This window comes from Fopius arisanus, unplaced genomic scaffold (genome assembly GCF_000806365.1).
Source record: "Fopius arisanus strain USDA-PBARC FA_bdor unplaced genomic scaffold, ASM80636v1 scaffold00027, whole genome shotgun sequence".
Lineage (NCBI taxonomy): Eukaryota > Metazoa > Arthropoda > Insecta > Hymenoptera > Braconidae > Fopius > Fopius arisanus.
In genome coordinates, this window is record NW_011887766.1 from 865,665 (window position 1) to 880,617 (window position 14,953).

General features: G+C 37.0%; 1 protein-coding gene across 2 annotated transcripts in view; it reads right to left on the bottom strand.

The window, feature by feature from the left end:
* Window positions 1-14,953, bottom strand: part of LOC105265099 (lachesin) — a 113,920-nt gene that overhangs the window by 13,159 nt on the left and 85,808 nt on the right. For both annotated transcript variants that reach the window (XM_011302403.1, XM_011302402.1), the window contains exons 7-9: window positions 14,599-14,674; window positions 542-598; window positions 334-420 (exon numbers count right to left, since the gene is read on the bottom strand). In XM_011302403.1, coding sequence (XP_011300705.1) covers window positions 334-420; window positions 542-598; window positions 14,599-14,674 — 220 coding nt within the window. The remainder of the gene's footprint in view (window positions 1-333; window positions 421-541; window positions 599-14,598; window positions 14,675-14,953) is intronic.

Genomic DNA, 14,953 nt, shown 5'->3' on the forward strand with positions numbered 1-14,953 from the left:
CAGCGATGTTTTTTTCGGGATTCACTTCTCAGTGTAATACGATTGTTGTGTGCTATTTAGAGTGATAACGATAGAAAACTAGAGAATATCAGCCAATGCGACTGCTGATTATCTTTCCGCGACTGAATTTCAACGAATCGCAGTGCACTGCTTGAGGTCATGATGAGTGTAACTCTATACTCTTTTTAATTCATGGCCTGGCTAAGATCTCGCCCCAAAAACGATCCTATGGATGTTGAAATATAAATTTTTAATGAAGAGGTGGCATCTATCGTAACTCTCTGTCGATAAGAATAAAAAAAGATAAGTACATGAGTAAATAGTATTCCTCACCCGTCTTCGATGTTTTCCCATTATGAAAAGTCAACGAACTCGGGTAGCCGTCTATCGAATTGTTCAGCTCTGTCAATACGTCCCAACCTGATGGTAAAAGGATAAAAAAAGGGATATATATATAATAAAATATTACTGTTAATAACACCCCGGAGATTTTTCTGAGGTGGTTTATGTACTCTATATCTTTTCCTTCCACTTCGCTCACCTTTTCGCAATGGCTCTGTGGTCAACGGACCGGGGCTTGTGCTCGGTGGTGTAGACACTGCAACAAGAGAAAAAAAGGTTCTTAACCTCACGGAAAAAAAATCGCTGAAAAATTACCGGGTTCACACCTCGAAGTGGGTCTCAACGATTCTGTCACGGAATTTATCGGAAGAATAACTACAGGTCTTTCTGTGTTCACCATTTCATAAATATCCCAGGAATATTTTTATAGAGTTGTCATGCATTAAAATTTTTCATTCGTTTGGCCTCAAATTTATCCTGATCCTTGGAGATTAATACTTTCCACTCCAACTGTTGAAGAATTTTGTATATTTTATCGTTTTTTTTTTCACCTTTTTTCTATCATAAAAACGACGCATAGAAAATGCTTCTTAAACCCAAATATCTTATTTATTCAATAAAGGTAAATCCGTTTACTCGTACCAATCAGAAATGTTCACTGATTTTCTTACTAAGGAATTGTTTTAAACAATTTTTAAATTTAATGAAGAACGATCAGTGATGAGATTTAATTTTGTCTCTTGAAAATCTGAAGAGTATACTCAGCAAAACTAAAAATCGACTAATCCATCCGCATGATCAATATCACTCAGAAAAGACTGAAATATTTCCAAAAAGTTGGGAAAAAAATGAAAAAGAGGCAGCTTCATACACGTGCGTACGTGTGAAGGCCAATCATCAATCAGAAACAACGAGAAAGCAAAGTTAAATGGGCGGAACAACGGGTTTTAATATATACCACGGAAAAATAAGAGTTGGAGTGATAAATCAAAAGTGGAAAGTCACTGTCCAACTCTCTCGCCGTGTCTGCCCCACCACTCACTCCCAAACGAACGGAATGGCGACTCGTCTCGTCTCTTATTCCTCACCCTTTTTTCACCCTTTTTCCCATTCTTCGTTTCACTCTATCTTCAATGTTCTCCATTTCCCTCTCCTGGGCATCACCCTCTGCTCCCATTACTCCACCTCATCCTTCATCTGTCCGACGTTGGAATTTCGTAAAAGTGATAAATCAATCTTTACGTTGGTATACTGTGTTTATATCACTTTATATCATTATCGGCGGCATCGGTGTAATTTTAATTCCCTGAGTTAAACGAAACGCTGCAATCACCCAATAAAAATCCCCTTCAGTAGGGAAAATAATTATTTATTTTCCACTGATTACCTCTCAATCGATTGCCAGAAACCAACCAGCTTGTGTATACAACCCTCTCCGCCAGTATAACTTTGCAAATTGCGCGATTAGTGGTGATTCGATATAAAGTATTCCCTGCATTTTTTTTTTCAATCCCAGTAATTTCCCAGGATTTTTCTACCCTTTCGACCATCCCCACAGCTCGTTAATTCGTTCCTGAGACTCGTTGGAAATTCAAAGCCCCCCTCCTCAGAGCGAGAGAAATCGCAGATGAAAGCATATGACAAATATTTCGTCGTGCAAGAGGAAATGCGAGCAGGAATGAAAGGACGAATGATGAAATTAGGAATAACTATTCAGCATTGCTAGTCAGCCCATTTCAACTATACTCACTCGGTTATACCCCAGTTTATGGTTTCGTACGGAATGAAATATGATTTAGTAGTTTGACCAGTACCCACCCCCTTTGCCTGTACATACTTGCCGTAGGCTAATACATTCTCGTGGGTAAAGTTGGTAACAGGTGGTGCAATCCATAATAGCAAACCCAAACTACCCGACTACACTTATAACAACGTGTATGCCCCGACTAGCCTTACACATCAGCTGCACTCTTAAAAATAGCAATTAGCAGTGAAATTCCATTGTCAGTTGACGATAACTTTTCAGACCGTATGAAGAAAAATTTACAATAAAATTAATTTGGTGTTTAATGAGGAGCAGTTGGTTCACATAAATTCATTCCTCAATGTCAATTACGAAAAATCCAAGACTCACTTATTTTTGAAAATTTAATAAATGAACTCCGCGCAATCTCAAAGTATTTCAAGTTTGTGATTCCTCCATCCGATAGTTGTGCACGTTAATTATATGTTTGAAATTCAAATGATATGAGTTTCATCTGCATATTGACGACGGTTTGATCGGTCAATCGATAAATCATTTGACTTTTCGATCTGTCTATTTCGATATCTGGATTTCTCCTCTGTTTCTTCCTCCCCAATATTCCACAGTGTTCAAATATGAACAAAAGAGGACTGATCAAAATACATTATCACTGTACGACAATTTTCATCGGAATATTCCAACCCTATTACAAACTGTTCAATTTCAACGTTCACACCAACGGCATTCGGATTACATTAGTCATGCATAAATAACTGTAATCTCTTTATCAACAATTTTATGGATTCAATAAACCGTTAATCTACTTTTAATATCAATTAAAATTGGCAGTGCGCATGGAGAAATATGGGATAGGATTTTCCGGACAAGGATCAATTTGAAAAATCCATCTATTAAAGTCCTCGTCGAATGATTATTTCATCATCAAAGTCCTTGTCAAGAATCAGTATTCTGTAATTGTACCTTTGCGGCCTCGATTTTTCCTTGCTTTCCTTCAGCCCTGCATGCATATTCCACTGCAACACGCTCCATCGTGGTTGGTTAATTTTCCATGTTGCGTCGTCCATTAATCTTACGAAAAGTAAGGGGGCAATTTTTATCCCACTGAAAAGGTCGCCGCTATTTTCTCTATTTTCTTCCGTCGTCTGGACCTCTCCCCTTGCATATTATTTCCACTCCCTCCGATTAACGATTGATTACCGGAGCAGCCGCAATATGAGAAGCATGACTGGTATTCAAATACTTTTTGCATTATTATTTTCTCAAAAGGAGTGGAAGATTCTGGTGTTTTTCATCTGCTCTCTTTCTCTGATTCCCAAGGGAATCCAATGAGGACACCGGTATGTATATATATATATCAACTATTGATGAGACTCAAGATGAACTGCAATAGATTCATCGGTTTGAGTTGCATCGCGAAAATTAGCACGAGGATAGAACACCTGTGACCCTATATAATTATTCCTTTACACCAATCGGGTTGTTTAAAGTATTTTGCTATGACTCTGCTTTAGACAAATCTTTGAAGTCTTGCTGCAAATACACTTAAATTATTAGTGCACCTGTGTTTAGTAATGCTCAATTGATTGGTGGAAATTTCATTATCCGCAGGTTATAATACAATGGGTGTAGGATTTGAGTCGATCATGACGATGAGAACTGTTTCAATCAGAAAAAAATTGCGCGTGAACACCCGAGGGATAAATTCAATGGAATATTTTTTTAAATAATGGATTTATTTATGAATTATTCGAGATAAGAATATTTCCGTAAAACAAGCATTTGTGATAATAAAAAAAAGCATTATTGATAATTTGATAAATGGTGCGAGAAAAAAAAATCCCGCAATACAGCACAGCTCGGTCTTATATTTTCAAGTTGAAAAAATAAAAAGTGATATATTGTTGATCTACTCATTTTTCTATGCAATAAAAACTGGTGGACAGAAGAATTTCGAAACAATTGCACCCACTCTTTCTGCAAAAGTTCATCACAAAATTGTTAGAATTATTCATCAAAAAGTGCAGTCATCCGAAGAGGAAAATGAATTTAAAAAAAATGGACAAATGCCATAGACCCAATGAATGGAAACACATTTGCAACGGAAAATAATGCGATTATACGGAGGAATGCATCGCCCAACACCGTATTATTCTGAAAGACTAAGCTTTCACTGGTGAAAAAAAACCACAAACCATTCAACGCAGTATTATGACGAAAAAAATACCATAAAAGAATGTCGCACTCTGGCCGAATCTGTCCCACAATTTTTCCAATCAAATCGCCCGGATGTGTGCAGCCACAGGGTTCACTCGGCTTATCGAATCAAATCGAAAATTTAGCCGCATTCAACGGGATGAGTTTTCGGGAGAATATCTGGACGGGATGCAAGCAACATAATTCATTCCGCTTCAATCAGTTACACTGGGTCTTGTTGAGCTGCTTAATAAGCAACATTGGCCCTGGCTCGCCGGTTACCACCAATGTTGTCCACAATTATCGAGTTTGGGGTGTTCGCCATACGTTAAGTATCTATCGATGCGGTGGTGTATATATCAACACGATGACGAGGTGCTTAGTTCGGTGTATATCAACACGATACCCAGGATCTATTCGACGTAATAAACTATCGATAGACTGTCCAGTACGTGTTTACACTGTAAAGTCACTACAATAGCTCTTCATACGCATTCAGTCCGGCGGATGCCGTCAAAATACACAAGTGTAGATTTACACTGAGCGAAAAATAGCATTTTTCGACACATGTGCGGAAAAGTACCGCCGAACAAAACTGTTTTCACATATATCACGAGTTATTCGTCACTTTTCGCCGGAAAGGTACACCATTACACTCAAGTAGAAACATTTAAATTTCTCTCAAAGGAAAAGAGAATAACGATTCGGACTTTTTTATTATTCAAGACTGTGCAATTCTAGATTACAACCTGGGGAAAATTTCCGAAAGTACAGGGTGAAAATGATTTTCGGAGGGAAATCAGAGGGACTGTACAGAAGATTGGAGAAGAGTGATTGCAGGGTGTGTTGAACTTTTTCTCCCCAATTTAGAGACCGCATTTTTTCGTTGCAAGCTTTTAATTATTTCTTAACTAATTAATAATCGATTGGAGCGGTGGGGAAGGAAAAAATGGAACAATCTAAACGCCGGTTCATCACTCTCGTTTGATCGATTTTAGTGGTCTCTCAAAATGCGTATTTTGTATTTCTTTTTAACGTCAATATGTTGTGTTAGTGCTTGAAAGGAGAATGGATGAAGACTTGGCGGTTGACCGTTAGAAACGAAAAGCTACATAAAAGTAGAGAATTCGTGTGATGCGACCGGTTGCTTCAAAAGAGGAATTCAACTTTTTTGGTGCGACGAGTCTCTTGGATAATTCATGGGAGTACCCGTCCTCTCTGAACCTCTTCTACACTTTTTACGTGCCCCTCTTTCCGTGTTTCTTGCCACATCCCTTCTGCTGTCCACAGAGGAAAAAATTCAGGGATAATTACACGACAACTCGAAAATTCTTGTTTTTATAACGAATTAACTAATGGTTTCAAATTAATTATCGCAAGAATCGCAAGAATCGTCAGAAATATGTCATCGATTTATTGGCATCATTGAATGGGTAAATAAGTAGAATGCGGGAACCATTAACTTAATACACTGCTCATATATTCCGTATTATTTGCAATGCAGCCGACTGATAAATTCACCGACATCACACACAAGAGTACACAGAGAAAAATTTCAATGAACTTTTGTTGCAGAAGTTCGGGAAAAATTACTGTGCTCATCGGGAATCGGGGTGCAAAGGACACGCACGAGAAAAAGTCATACCCTTAACCTTTATTTTTACCCAGCCAGATAAAAAAAGTCATGTCTTTAACACTGATTTTTACCAAGCGAGATACAGGAAAACTGTATCACAGCCGAAGAAAAATTACTGCGCTCGTGTTAGGAAATTTCCTTATTGGCCGAGCAAAAATTTAGCAAGTCCATATCAATTTTTCCATCGTCACAAGAAGAAAGTCCTTATCGGCTGAGTAAAAAACATGCCTTTCCGCTCGAATTTTTAAATTGGCTGTAGAGAATAATTATTTGCCTATGAAACAAAACGATTCAGCAATTAATTGTATCAATGGAGAGGAAAGAAGGGGAATAGACACCAAAAGACATATATTATCTTTTGAAAAATTAAAATTTATTCAATTTTTTTTTACAACCACTTCTTAAATATAAATTTTGCCACATAGACTCATTTAACATCAAATGAATGATTTTCGATTAAAAACTGAAAAATTGCCGAGATTTCAATGGGAGAAAACAACAGATGTAGATGAGTAAAAGTCTCAGAGGTTTCACGGTATGTTTTAAAAACTTCATCCCAAATAAAATATCCTCTTCAATAAATTTATACTGGTAAAACATAGAATTGGTTAATAAAGTATGGGTAAGTTAAATGCAAATAGAATAACATATTGAACTCAGATTATTTCCTTGCTTTTGCACGTTGGGTAACGTCCGGTAGTAATCGGTGGACATCGGCAATTGTTTTATCCCAAATCAGACGATGTCGTGGATATTCATAGCCCAGTAAAAATCTCGCAACAGCAAACAGGCGTGTGGCAATTTGCACAGTACTGGCTCATATTATGTCAATCATTTTTTCTTTGAGTTCGCAGTAATGCTTCTTAGCCTCAGAACTTTTACTGTGCCGTATAGGAAAATTCACCGATGAAAATGTCAAAAAATCTTTAATTTCCTGTAAATAAGCCTGGTGTGCTGATGTAGGTGTACAGTTGTTCCTAGCCGCATCGATAAATTTTCCGATAAAAACATTTTGCACTTGCATTCCCGTGTCGAGCACAGTCATTTTTCTGGGATTTTTTTCTCAGTGTATGTTCACCGGTGTTCTTTTGAAACTTACTACTGCTGTAAGCGGGTCATTTCGATCTGATACTTCTTTTTAATGATTCCAGTTTTTAAACTAGAGAATTCCTTATTATTGAGACCCATCGATGTATCCTATATGCATATAATATGACATGATCTGTTGGATTTTAAAATAGAAGTGAAAATCAATTTGCAAGTGATAATTTAAGAATGTTTCACAACCATAGAAAGCCAAAATTCATCTTTTTAAAATTTTTTACATTAATTTCAACTCCCTTTCAGATTGAATCAAAAAATATTTATCTCAATACTGAGACACAATGTGCTCCTGTTTACCTGTAGATCTATCTCTAGAATGATCAATAACAAGGACTCGGAGGGGCGATGGCAGGCTATAGAAAGGGTGACAAACGGTGAAGACATATTGCTTATAGTATAAACTTTATACGAAACACGAAGTGAAAAGTCGTGTCGAGTTCCTGGCGGTATTGGCTACACACACCAGATTTAATGTCTCGTCATAAAACGATGTTATTCACCATTCAACACTAGACGCTTACCCGCACAGAAAAATGTATGAATTCAAAAAATGTCAAGTGAGACATTGTTTTTTGTCAAAACTATGAGATAAAAGCATGAAAATTTGACGTGAGATACCCAAAGGGAATTTTGTGGCAAAATATACTCGTAAATTTCTTGAGCTAGAATTCAACAAAAAACATTCTTAATTCACAATCGAACTCTTGATTCGAGAAAATAGTTTTGGTAATCTACATATTTCCCTCCTAACTTTTTCTGTATTGACAAATTTACATTGATATTGCAAGAGTTTGCATTTCCTTCCATACAATCGCGCAATTATTCGTTCATTTTGCTCCACAATTCAATTCTAGTACATGTGTGATCTAAGAGGGGAATAGAACGAAAAAACACATCCCTCATTTTAATCTCGCCTTTTTGCCGAAGAGGCGAACTAACTAGTTGATTGCCACGGGAAATAGCGGGAAGTCGCCGTCAGAATTAAGTGGTAGAAGTCAGAGGTACGCCAGGCAAGTTTTATTGAGAGGCATAAAAAGAGATTTGTAGATCAAGTGCAAAGGCGAGAGGAAAAAAAGCGTCAAATCTATCTGTCTCCCGTCTGCTGCTCCCTCAAAAATCCAATTTTCAAAAATTTCAACTCACTCAAAATTCACTCTGGCTCTCCAATGAATCCATTTGCGCGGGTCTACCTTCCACAGTCTGTGCGCTACACCTTGCCCAAGTTTTCAAAATCGATTTCGGCTTGCCAAAAATCCAATTTTCAAAGATCTTAAATTTTGAAAAAAAGAGCCCCAGATATTCACTCGGGCTCTCCAATGAATCCATTTGTATGGCTTTAACTTGAACAGTCTCTGCGCTACACCGTACCCAAGTTTCCGAAATCGAGCTCTCCTCTTTTCATTGAAAAATCATTCTGAGAATTTATAACAGTCGTTTATTTTTAGAGTAGTAAAACAACAACGGGTGTCACCAGTGAGAGCGTTGAAAATATTTCCATAAAAAATCCTATAAAAATTATCCCAACGTGCCATTCCAGTCAAATAAATTTGTTATTTACCGTATTTCATTGCCTGCAAATATTTCCCGAAATTAACTCTAAAACTGAAAAATTTCCAGAGCCATTCGGGAACAAACCGAAATTATAAAAAATATATCTTTTCGAAATAATTTCTCTTGGCAATTTTCCGTTGATCTCCTGAATATGTGTCTTCCAGCGATGCTTTAAATATGAATCGATCAAGCGAGTTTTCATAACTCGACAGACATAATGAGTGTGACAAAGTGCATGTCCTGATTCTTCCAGTCTGGCTATTCTCACCGAAAGAGATGATTATAGGAAGTGAGAGGTGGAGAATAAAAATAAGAAACTTTGGAGCGCACATTCCCAAGGGGTGCAAGTGATGTGAAAATCGGAGGGAAGCCGTTTAACTTTTCGCAGTCTCTTTCGCTCATTTCCTGCCGGGAGATTTCATGGGAATCTCGATGTACATGACGGGGGAAAAAATAAGAGTGAAAAGTGGAACTTGAAAAGTCAAGGAGAATGAGACTGACGTCGAGAAAGGTTTCGCGTTGCAATTCGTTAAAACATCCGCTTGCAATTGGTTTACCCAAGAATGTCATGGTTGGATAATGACCAGTGTACTCCTCCTAAGAAAAAAAACAATGCTCCCTTCATTCTCCTAAAATCTTTAAAAGCCTCTCACTCCCTCTCTTTTAATATCCTTCCATTACGTCAGACAGTGGCTGGCTCGTAACCAACAAACTTATTCATTAACTCGTAAGAACTTTTTTCTCTTCTAAAACCTCAAAATGTCATCCTCATGTACACGCTAATTGCTCTTGAGAATTCAGCGACAGTTGATAGTCTACTGAAAGTACACAATTACTTGATGATATTCTGAGGCAAGAGGAAAAAGAAGGAATGCAAATGTTTTCAAGAGAAAAACATGACGCTTATCGAACAAACATTCAACAAACAATTAAGCATTCAGTAGATTTAGATTAATATCAGCTATTTATCTCTATCACGGCATATTCGTCTCAAGTTTCTCATCCTCTGATATTATGCTGAGAAACAGTTTTTAAGAATTTTTTTCTGATACCGAGGATTGTTCTGTTCACGGGATTACGAGCAATGAAAGGTCATTTCGAATAATAACATTTTCCAAAGATTTTGAGGTTACTAAATGGTAGTAGAGATTTGATTACAAATCTTTTCTAGTGCAGGCGATTCGAGATTTAACAAGTATTCCCGTAGTCATTCAGAGCTGACAGTATTCGAACCATTGTCATCAACCAATGTTTTCAGCTAACATTGTTGCCGAAGAAACAACTTGTTGTAGTTTGAAATTTGGTAAATCCCAAGCAAAATGTGAATATGACTACCCGTTGTTGAATTGCAATGCTCATGTGCATTCATCTATTCAATGCTTTCTGTACAACACTGGTACGGAAATGTTGATGCTATTAAAACTACATAATGCTGGAGTTGAACATCTGTTTCGTTAATATTGATGTTGGGATTACCCACGGGTTCGGACATGAACACATTTTTACTGATCAACTTATTCAATCTATTACTTGAGACTGAATTGTCATATAAACTTAATACATTGTTATGTCCGGGACTAGTGGTCGAGACGCCACGTTATATTAATTGATTACGCCTCCGAATTAACTGAAATAAAAATAATTTTTGAGTTGGAGTGATGCTCATGGACTCATTCCCGATAAGTTTGTCGAAGTTTGTTCTTGCAAGTTTGAGTAGTTATTATGTGCCTTTCTATGAAGTGTTTATTAAAATATCTGAGGGGAAGGGTCATTTTGAAGTCTGAAACCAGATTTTTTTTAATACTTCGTACGTTTTTTTTTTTTTTTTTGATGATTGTTGGTTAATACACTTGACAATAATTGTCCCCTTTTAAACGCAATTTTCTTAATAGTTTGGTGTTTTATCCGATTCTGTATAATTTAAATGATTCAACTCTGTGAACGTGATGATACAATTTTATGTCTTAGAATTACTTACAGTTTTCGTTTCTGAGTCAGTCTAGTTTACAATTTTTCTCTAGATGTGATCTCTTTCTTCCTGTGGAGCTCAAGATTTTGATTGTAGAACAGTGGGCTTCGATGGTTTTCGGCCATACTGTGGTTAAATTCACACGACCGGTTTTACAATTTATAACCGACGGAATTTCCAAAATCTGCGATTTGAATTTGGAAAGAGAAGAAATCACACGATAAAACGTACTAAGGGAGCGTTTGGAGCCGTGGAAGCCCTGATTGATTTTTAGTGTCATTAAGGTGAAGATGGAGCTAAATTGACAAAAAGTCAGAAATCTAGTGGATCTCAGGCGACGATTAATTTACCGAAAAATATCAATGTTATGAGGGAGATGATTTAGCTACCCGCTATAATTCAAAAAGCTATTTCTATCGAATCTCTGGCTATTATTCGATTTTAATCATGGCGTGACTTTGAATTGGTCTCCAGAGAAAAAGAACTGTACGGTTCTACGATTTCTCCGTGATTGAATTTTAAATATTGATTATAAGGATCCACTGTTTTGAATTTGCGCGTTGGCTAATTAAAGTAGGGGTTAGTGATTTGGAGATTGTGGCGAAAATTCAATATATGATGTTTTGTCAACTGATGGAATTTTTGCTGACATTTGTCCCACTTTTGAGTGATTTTAGCATAGCTGAGGGCAATTGTGGAATCACGCATGTTTGATTGAGGCCATGGGAAATTTCGAAATTTACTGGATATAACAGCATTAATAGAGTATTAATTCATTTCAATTAATTTCAGCGGTTTTTTTTCCAAAGTCTTTCAAGACTTTCTGTTGCACTCTCATCTATGGAGCTTTCATCAATTTTGATTCTTCATGCGTCATTCTCTTTTTACCTTCTATTTATCCTCCAGTCAGACACTAGAGGATCGTGTTAGCACGTCGTCTCCATGACTCTCCCTTTGAAATATCGTGAGAAAAGACGACAGTGCAGGTGAATGATAGTTTACTGCAGCGCGTAGAATGAAGGGTAAAAATTGTCGGATTCGAATTACATTTTTCTCATACATACATGAGCTCCTCTCGTTCGTTGTTACACGGCGTTCAGGTGTTAATAATAAAATCAATGAATCGGACGGATGAATGGTATGTTTTCATAGGATAATGGTTTCCTCAGGCATGAATAAATTTAATCAGATATTAATTGGAGTGAAAATGTTCATCTCTATTTTATCGATTCAAATTACCGATTGATGAAAATTCTAATGTCTAATCAATAACTTCACCGATAACGATGTCTTTAAATATAAATGGACTAGTTGACTATGAGCAAACATATTCAAGCCCCAAACAATGAACAAAAATCTATCGTAGTCAGATTTCGGAGAATAACTCTTTTGCGGCGGTTATTTCATTCTGTGAAAGAGGTTTTGGGAAAATTTTCTCTTTCAGACTGAAAAATATTTCTTGAGTAAGTAACAAGTGTAAATTCAAACTTGAGTAAGTAACAAGTGTGAATTCAATTAGTTTTTGTCGTTCATACTTCATTGCACCGATGAGAGGAGACAATTGACTTCCTCTCCCTCACATTCCCATAACAAAATACGTGAACAGCTCACTTGGTCTGGTGTCTTGAGGAACGACTTTCTGATCTCAACTTTTCTCTAATACTGATCGTACGAGGGTTGAGTGAGGCCGTAGAAGTTTGGCAATTTCCCGGGGCTAATCTGGAGGTCGGTCAGCATTGAGATGCTGCGAGGATTGCGAAACTCTCCTATAGAGAGGGTGGGTAGTGGTTCAACGAAGATACCCAGAGAGAATTTTCCCGTGAATTACCATGAAAATAGCATAAAAATTACGTTCGAAACGGTAAAACGGATGTACCCTGTTTAATTTACCACTGAATTTTTCTTGAATTGGGAAAATCATCAAAATGTGCTATTGATATTTAGAAATATCACTTCGACTCATACTACACTGAGAACAAAATCCTAGAAAAATTACTGTGCTCGGCATGGGAATCGAAGTGCAAAATGTTTTCATCGGGAAATTTATCGCTGAGGCTAAGAACAATTTCTAAGTACATCATTCTTATCTACAGGAAATTGAACATTTTTTGACATTTTCAACTGTGAATTTTCCTTTGCAACACAGTAAAAGTTCTGAGGCAAAGAGGAATTACTGCGAATTCAAGGAAAAAATGATTGACATAATATGAGCCAGTGCTGTGCAAATTGCCACATGCCTGTTTGCTGCTGCGAGATTTTTACTGTGCTATGAATAATCACATCGTCTGATTTGGGATAAAACAATTGCCGACGCCCACCGATTACTACCGGAGGTTACCGAAGGTAGAAAAGAGAGGGGATTATTTGAGTTCAATGTTATTCTGTTTGCATTTAAAATGTTAACCAATTTTATGTTTTACCAGTATAAATTTATTGAAGAGGATATTTTATTTGGGATAAAGTGTTCAAAATATATCGCGAGACCTCTTAGACTTTTACTTCTTATACGAGTTTTTTTTTTACTATTTTGTGAAATAGAAAAGTGTTCGTTTATGAGAAGAATCAATTAAAATTGGGTAACTATTGAATTTAATTAGTTTTTAATCGGTAAATAACAAGGTACAGATCCAATTGCATGATCCATTGCATTTTTCCTTGATTTTCAGTTTCTTTTATATATATAGTATATTTGCATTCTCTCTGTACGTTTTTCAATACTCATCTACATCTGTTGTTTTCTCCCATTAAAATGTCGGCAATGTGGCAAAATTTATAATTAAAAAGTGGTTGTAAAAAAAATTGAATAAATTTTACTTTTTCAAAAAATAATATATGTCTTTTGGTGTCTATTGTCCTTCCTTCCTCTCCATTGGTGCAATCAATTACTCAATGATTTTGTTTCATAGGCAAATAGTTATTCTCTACAGCCAATTCAAAAATTCGAGCTGAAAGGCACGATTTTGATTCGGTCGATAAGGACTTTCTTCTTGTGACGATGGAAAAATTAATATGGACCTGCTAAATTTTTACTCAGCCAATAAAGAAATTTTATGACACGAGCACAGTAATTTTTCTTCCGCAGTGATATAGTTTTCCTGTATCTTTTCCGAACTTCTGCAGCAAAAATTCATTGAATTTTTTGTCCGTGTAGAACTGGCGACGAACGGAGAATTCACTACCGATTTAATTTCTTTCGCCTCTGGTCTTTCATCGACACTGCCGCTTTTATGCTAAATGTTTCCACTCTCATTTGAATGTCAGTATTGCGAGAAACCTATGCAGGCTAATGGAGGACCCGCACACCTACGCATTAATGCACCTAACCACTCAGAAAAACCCTCAGGGCCACGTGCATTGCATGACACTGGATTTTTTTCATTTCTGGCACAAGTATTAATCGATCCATCTAGAGTCTCCGTTTTTCTTTGACTCCTTGTAGTATCAAAAAAACTCCAGTCGTGAATCCGTCATTGCGCGAATTTCGTAGGCATCGAGTCTGAGTAATCGTACAGAACTAGGAAATTATTTTGGGTCTCAGATTCATGAGGTGCGGAAATGGAAGCGAGATTAAAGCAGGAATCCACGATTATTCTTTGCCCCCGGGTTTGTGAGTTCTCAGTGTCACAGCAAAGTGGATTCGAATAAAAATAATATTCATATTATTGCGGACTGGATGCTCTTGTGATCATGATTATCGAATAGTTTGTAACTAGAATAATGAATGAGGTTATTATGATAGGATATGATAGTTTATCTCAATCGAAAGTTCAATTTATGTGTTCTCTATCTGAAAACCAGAAGAGAGAAGTCGTTGACATGAATATGTAATGGGCCTAAATACAGGACCTCAATGCCAGCTATTTGAAACTGAATTCCGAGTGAGAAGTTCAGGCCATCCACATGTATCTGTTCGAGCGTTGAATCAAGTTTGCGCAAGCATAATTCCCCTATTTGTCATTAGCATGACAAACAGCCACCAAACCATTCTCACTCAAACCCAGTTCACAAGTGTACCCAAATATAAAGGTGTGTACTCACTGTATAGGCGAATTGTACCGTCGGTGTCACCGCGAGGATTTTTGGCGACGCATTTGTAGCTTCCATAATCCAATGGCTGAAAGCAGAATAATTGAATAGTTTGAAATGTTTACTCATTCCATTGAAATCAATCAAATACATGACTCGATTGGAACAAAATATCGATGGTGAATTTTTGTCGAGGGGCCGACATTTGTTTCGATTTTTTCTCCAATTTGGCGGAGAGTGACTGAACGAGAACCAAAGGGAAGTTGACAGCTTTTTCACGGTGGCCATTGTAATTTATTCCCTACCCCTCAATTGATGACCCACTCTTCTCTCCTATTCATCGATCAAGAGCCTATCCCGTGGATTT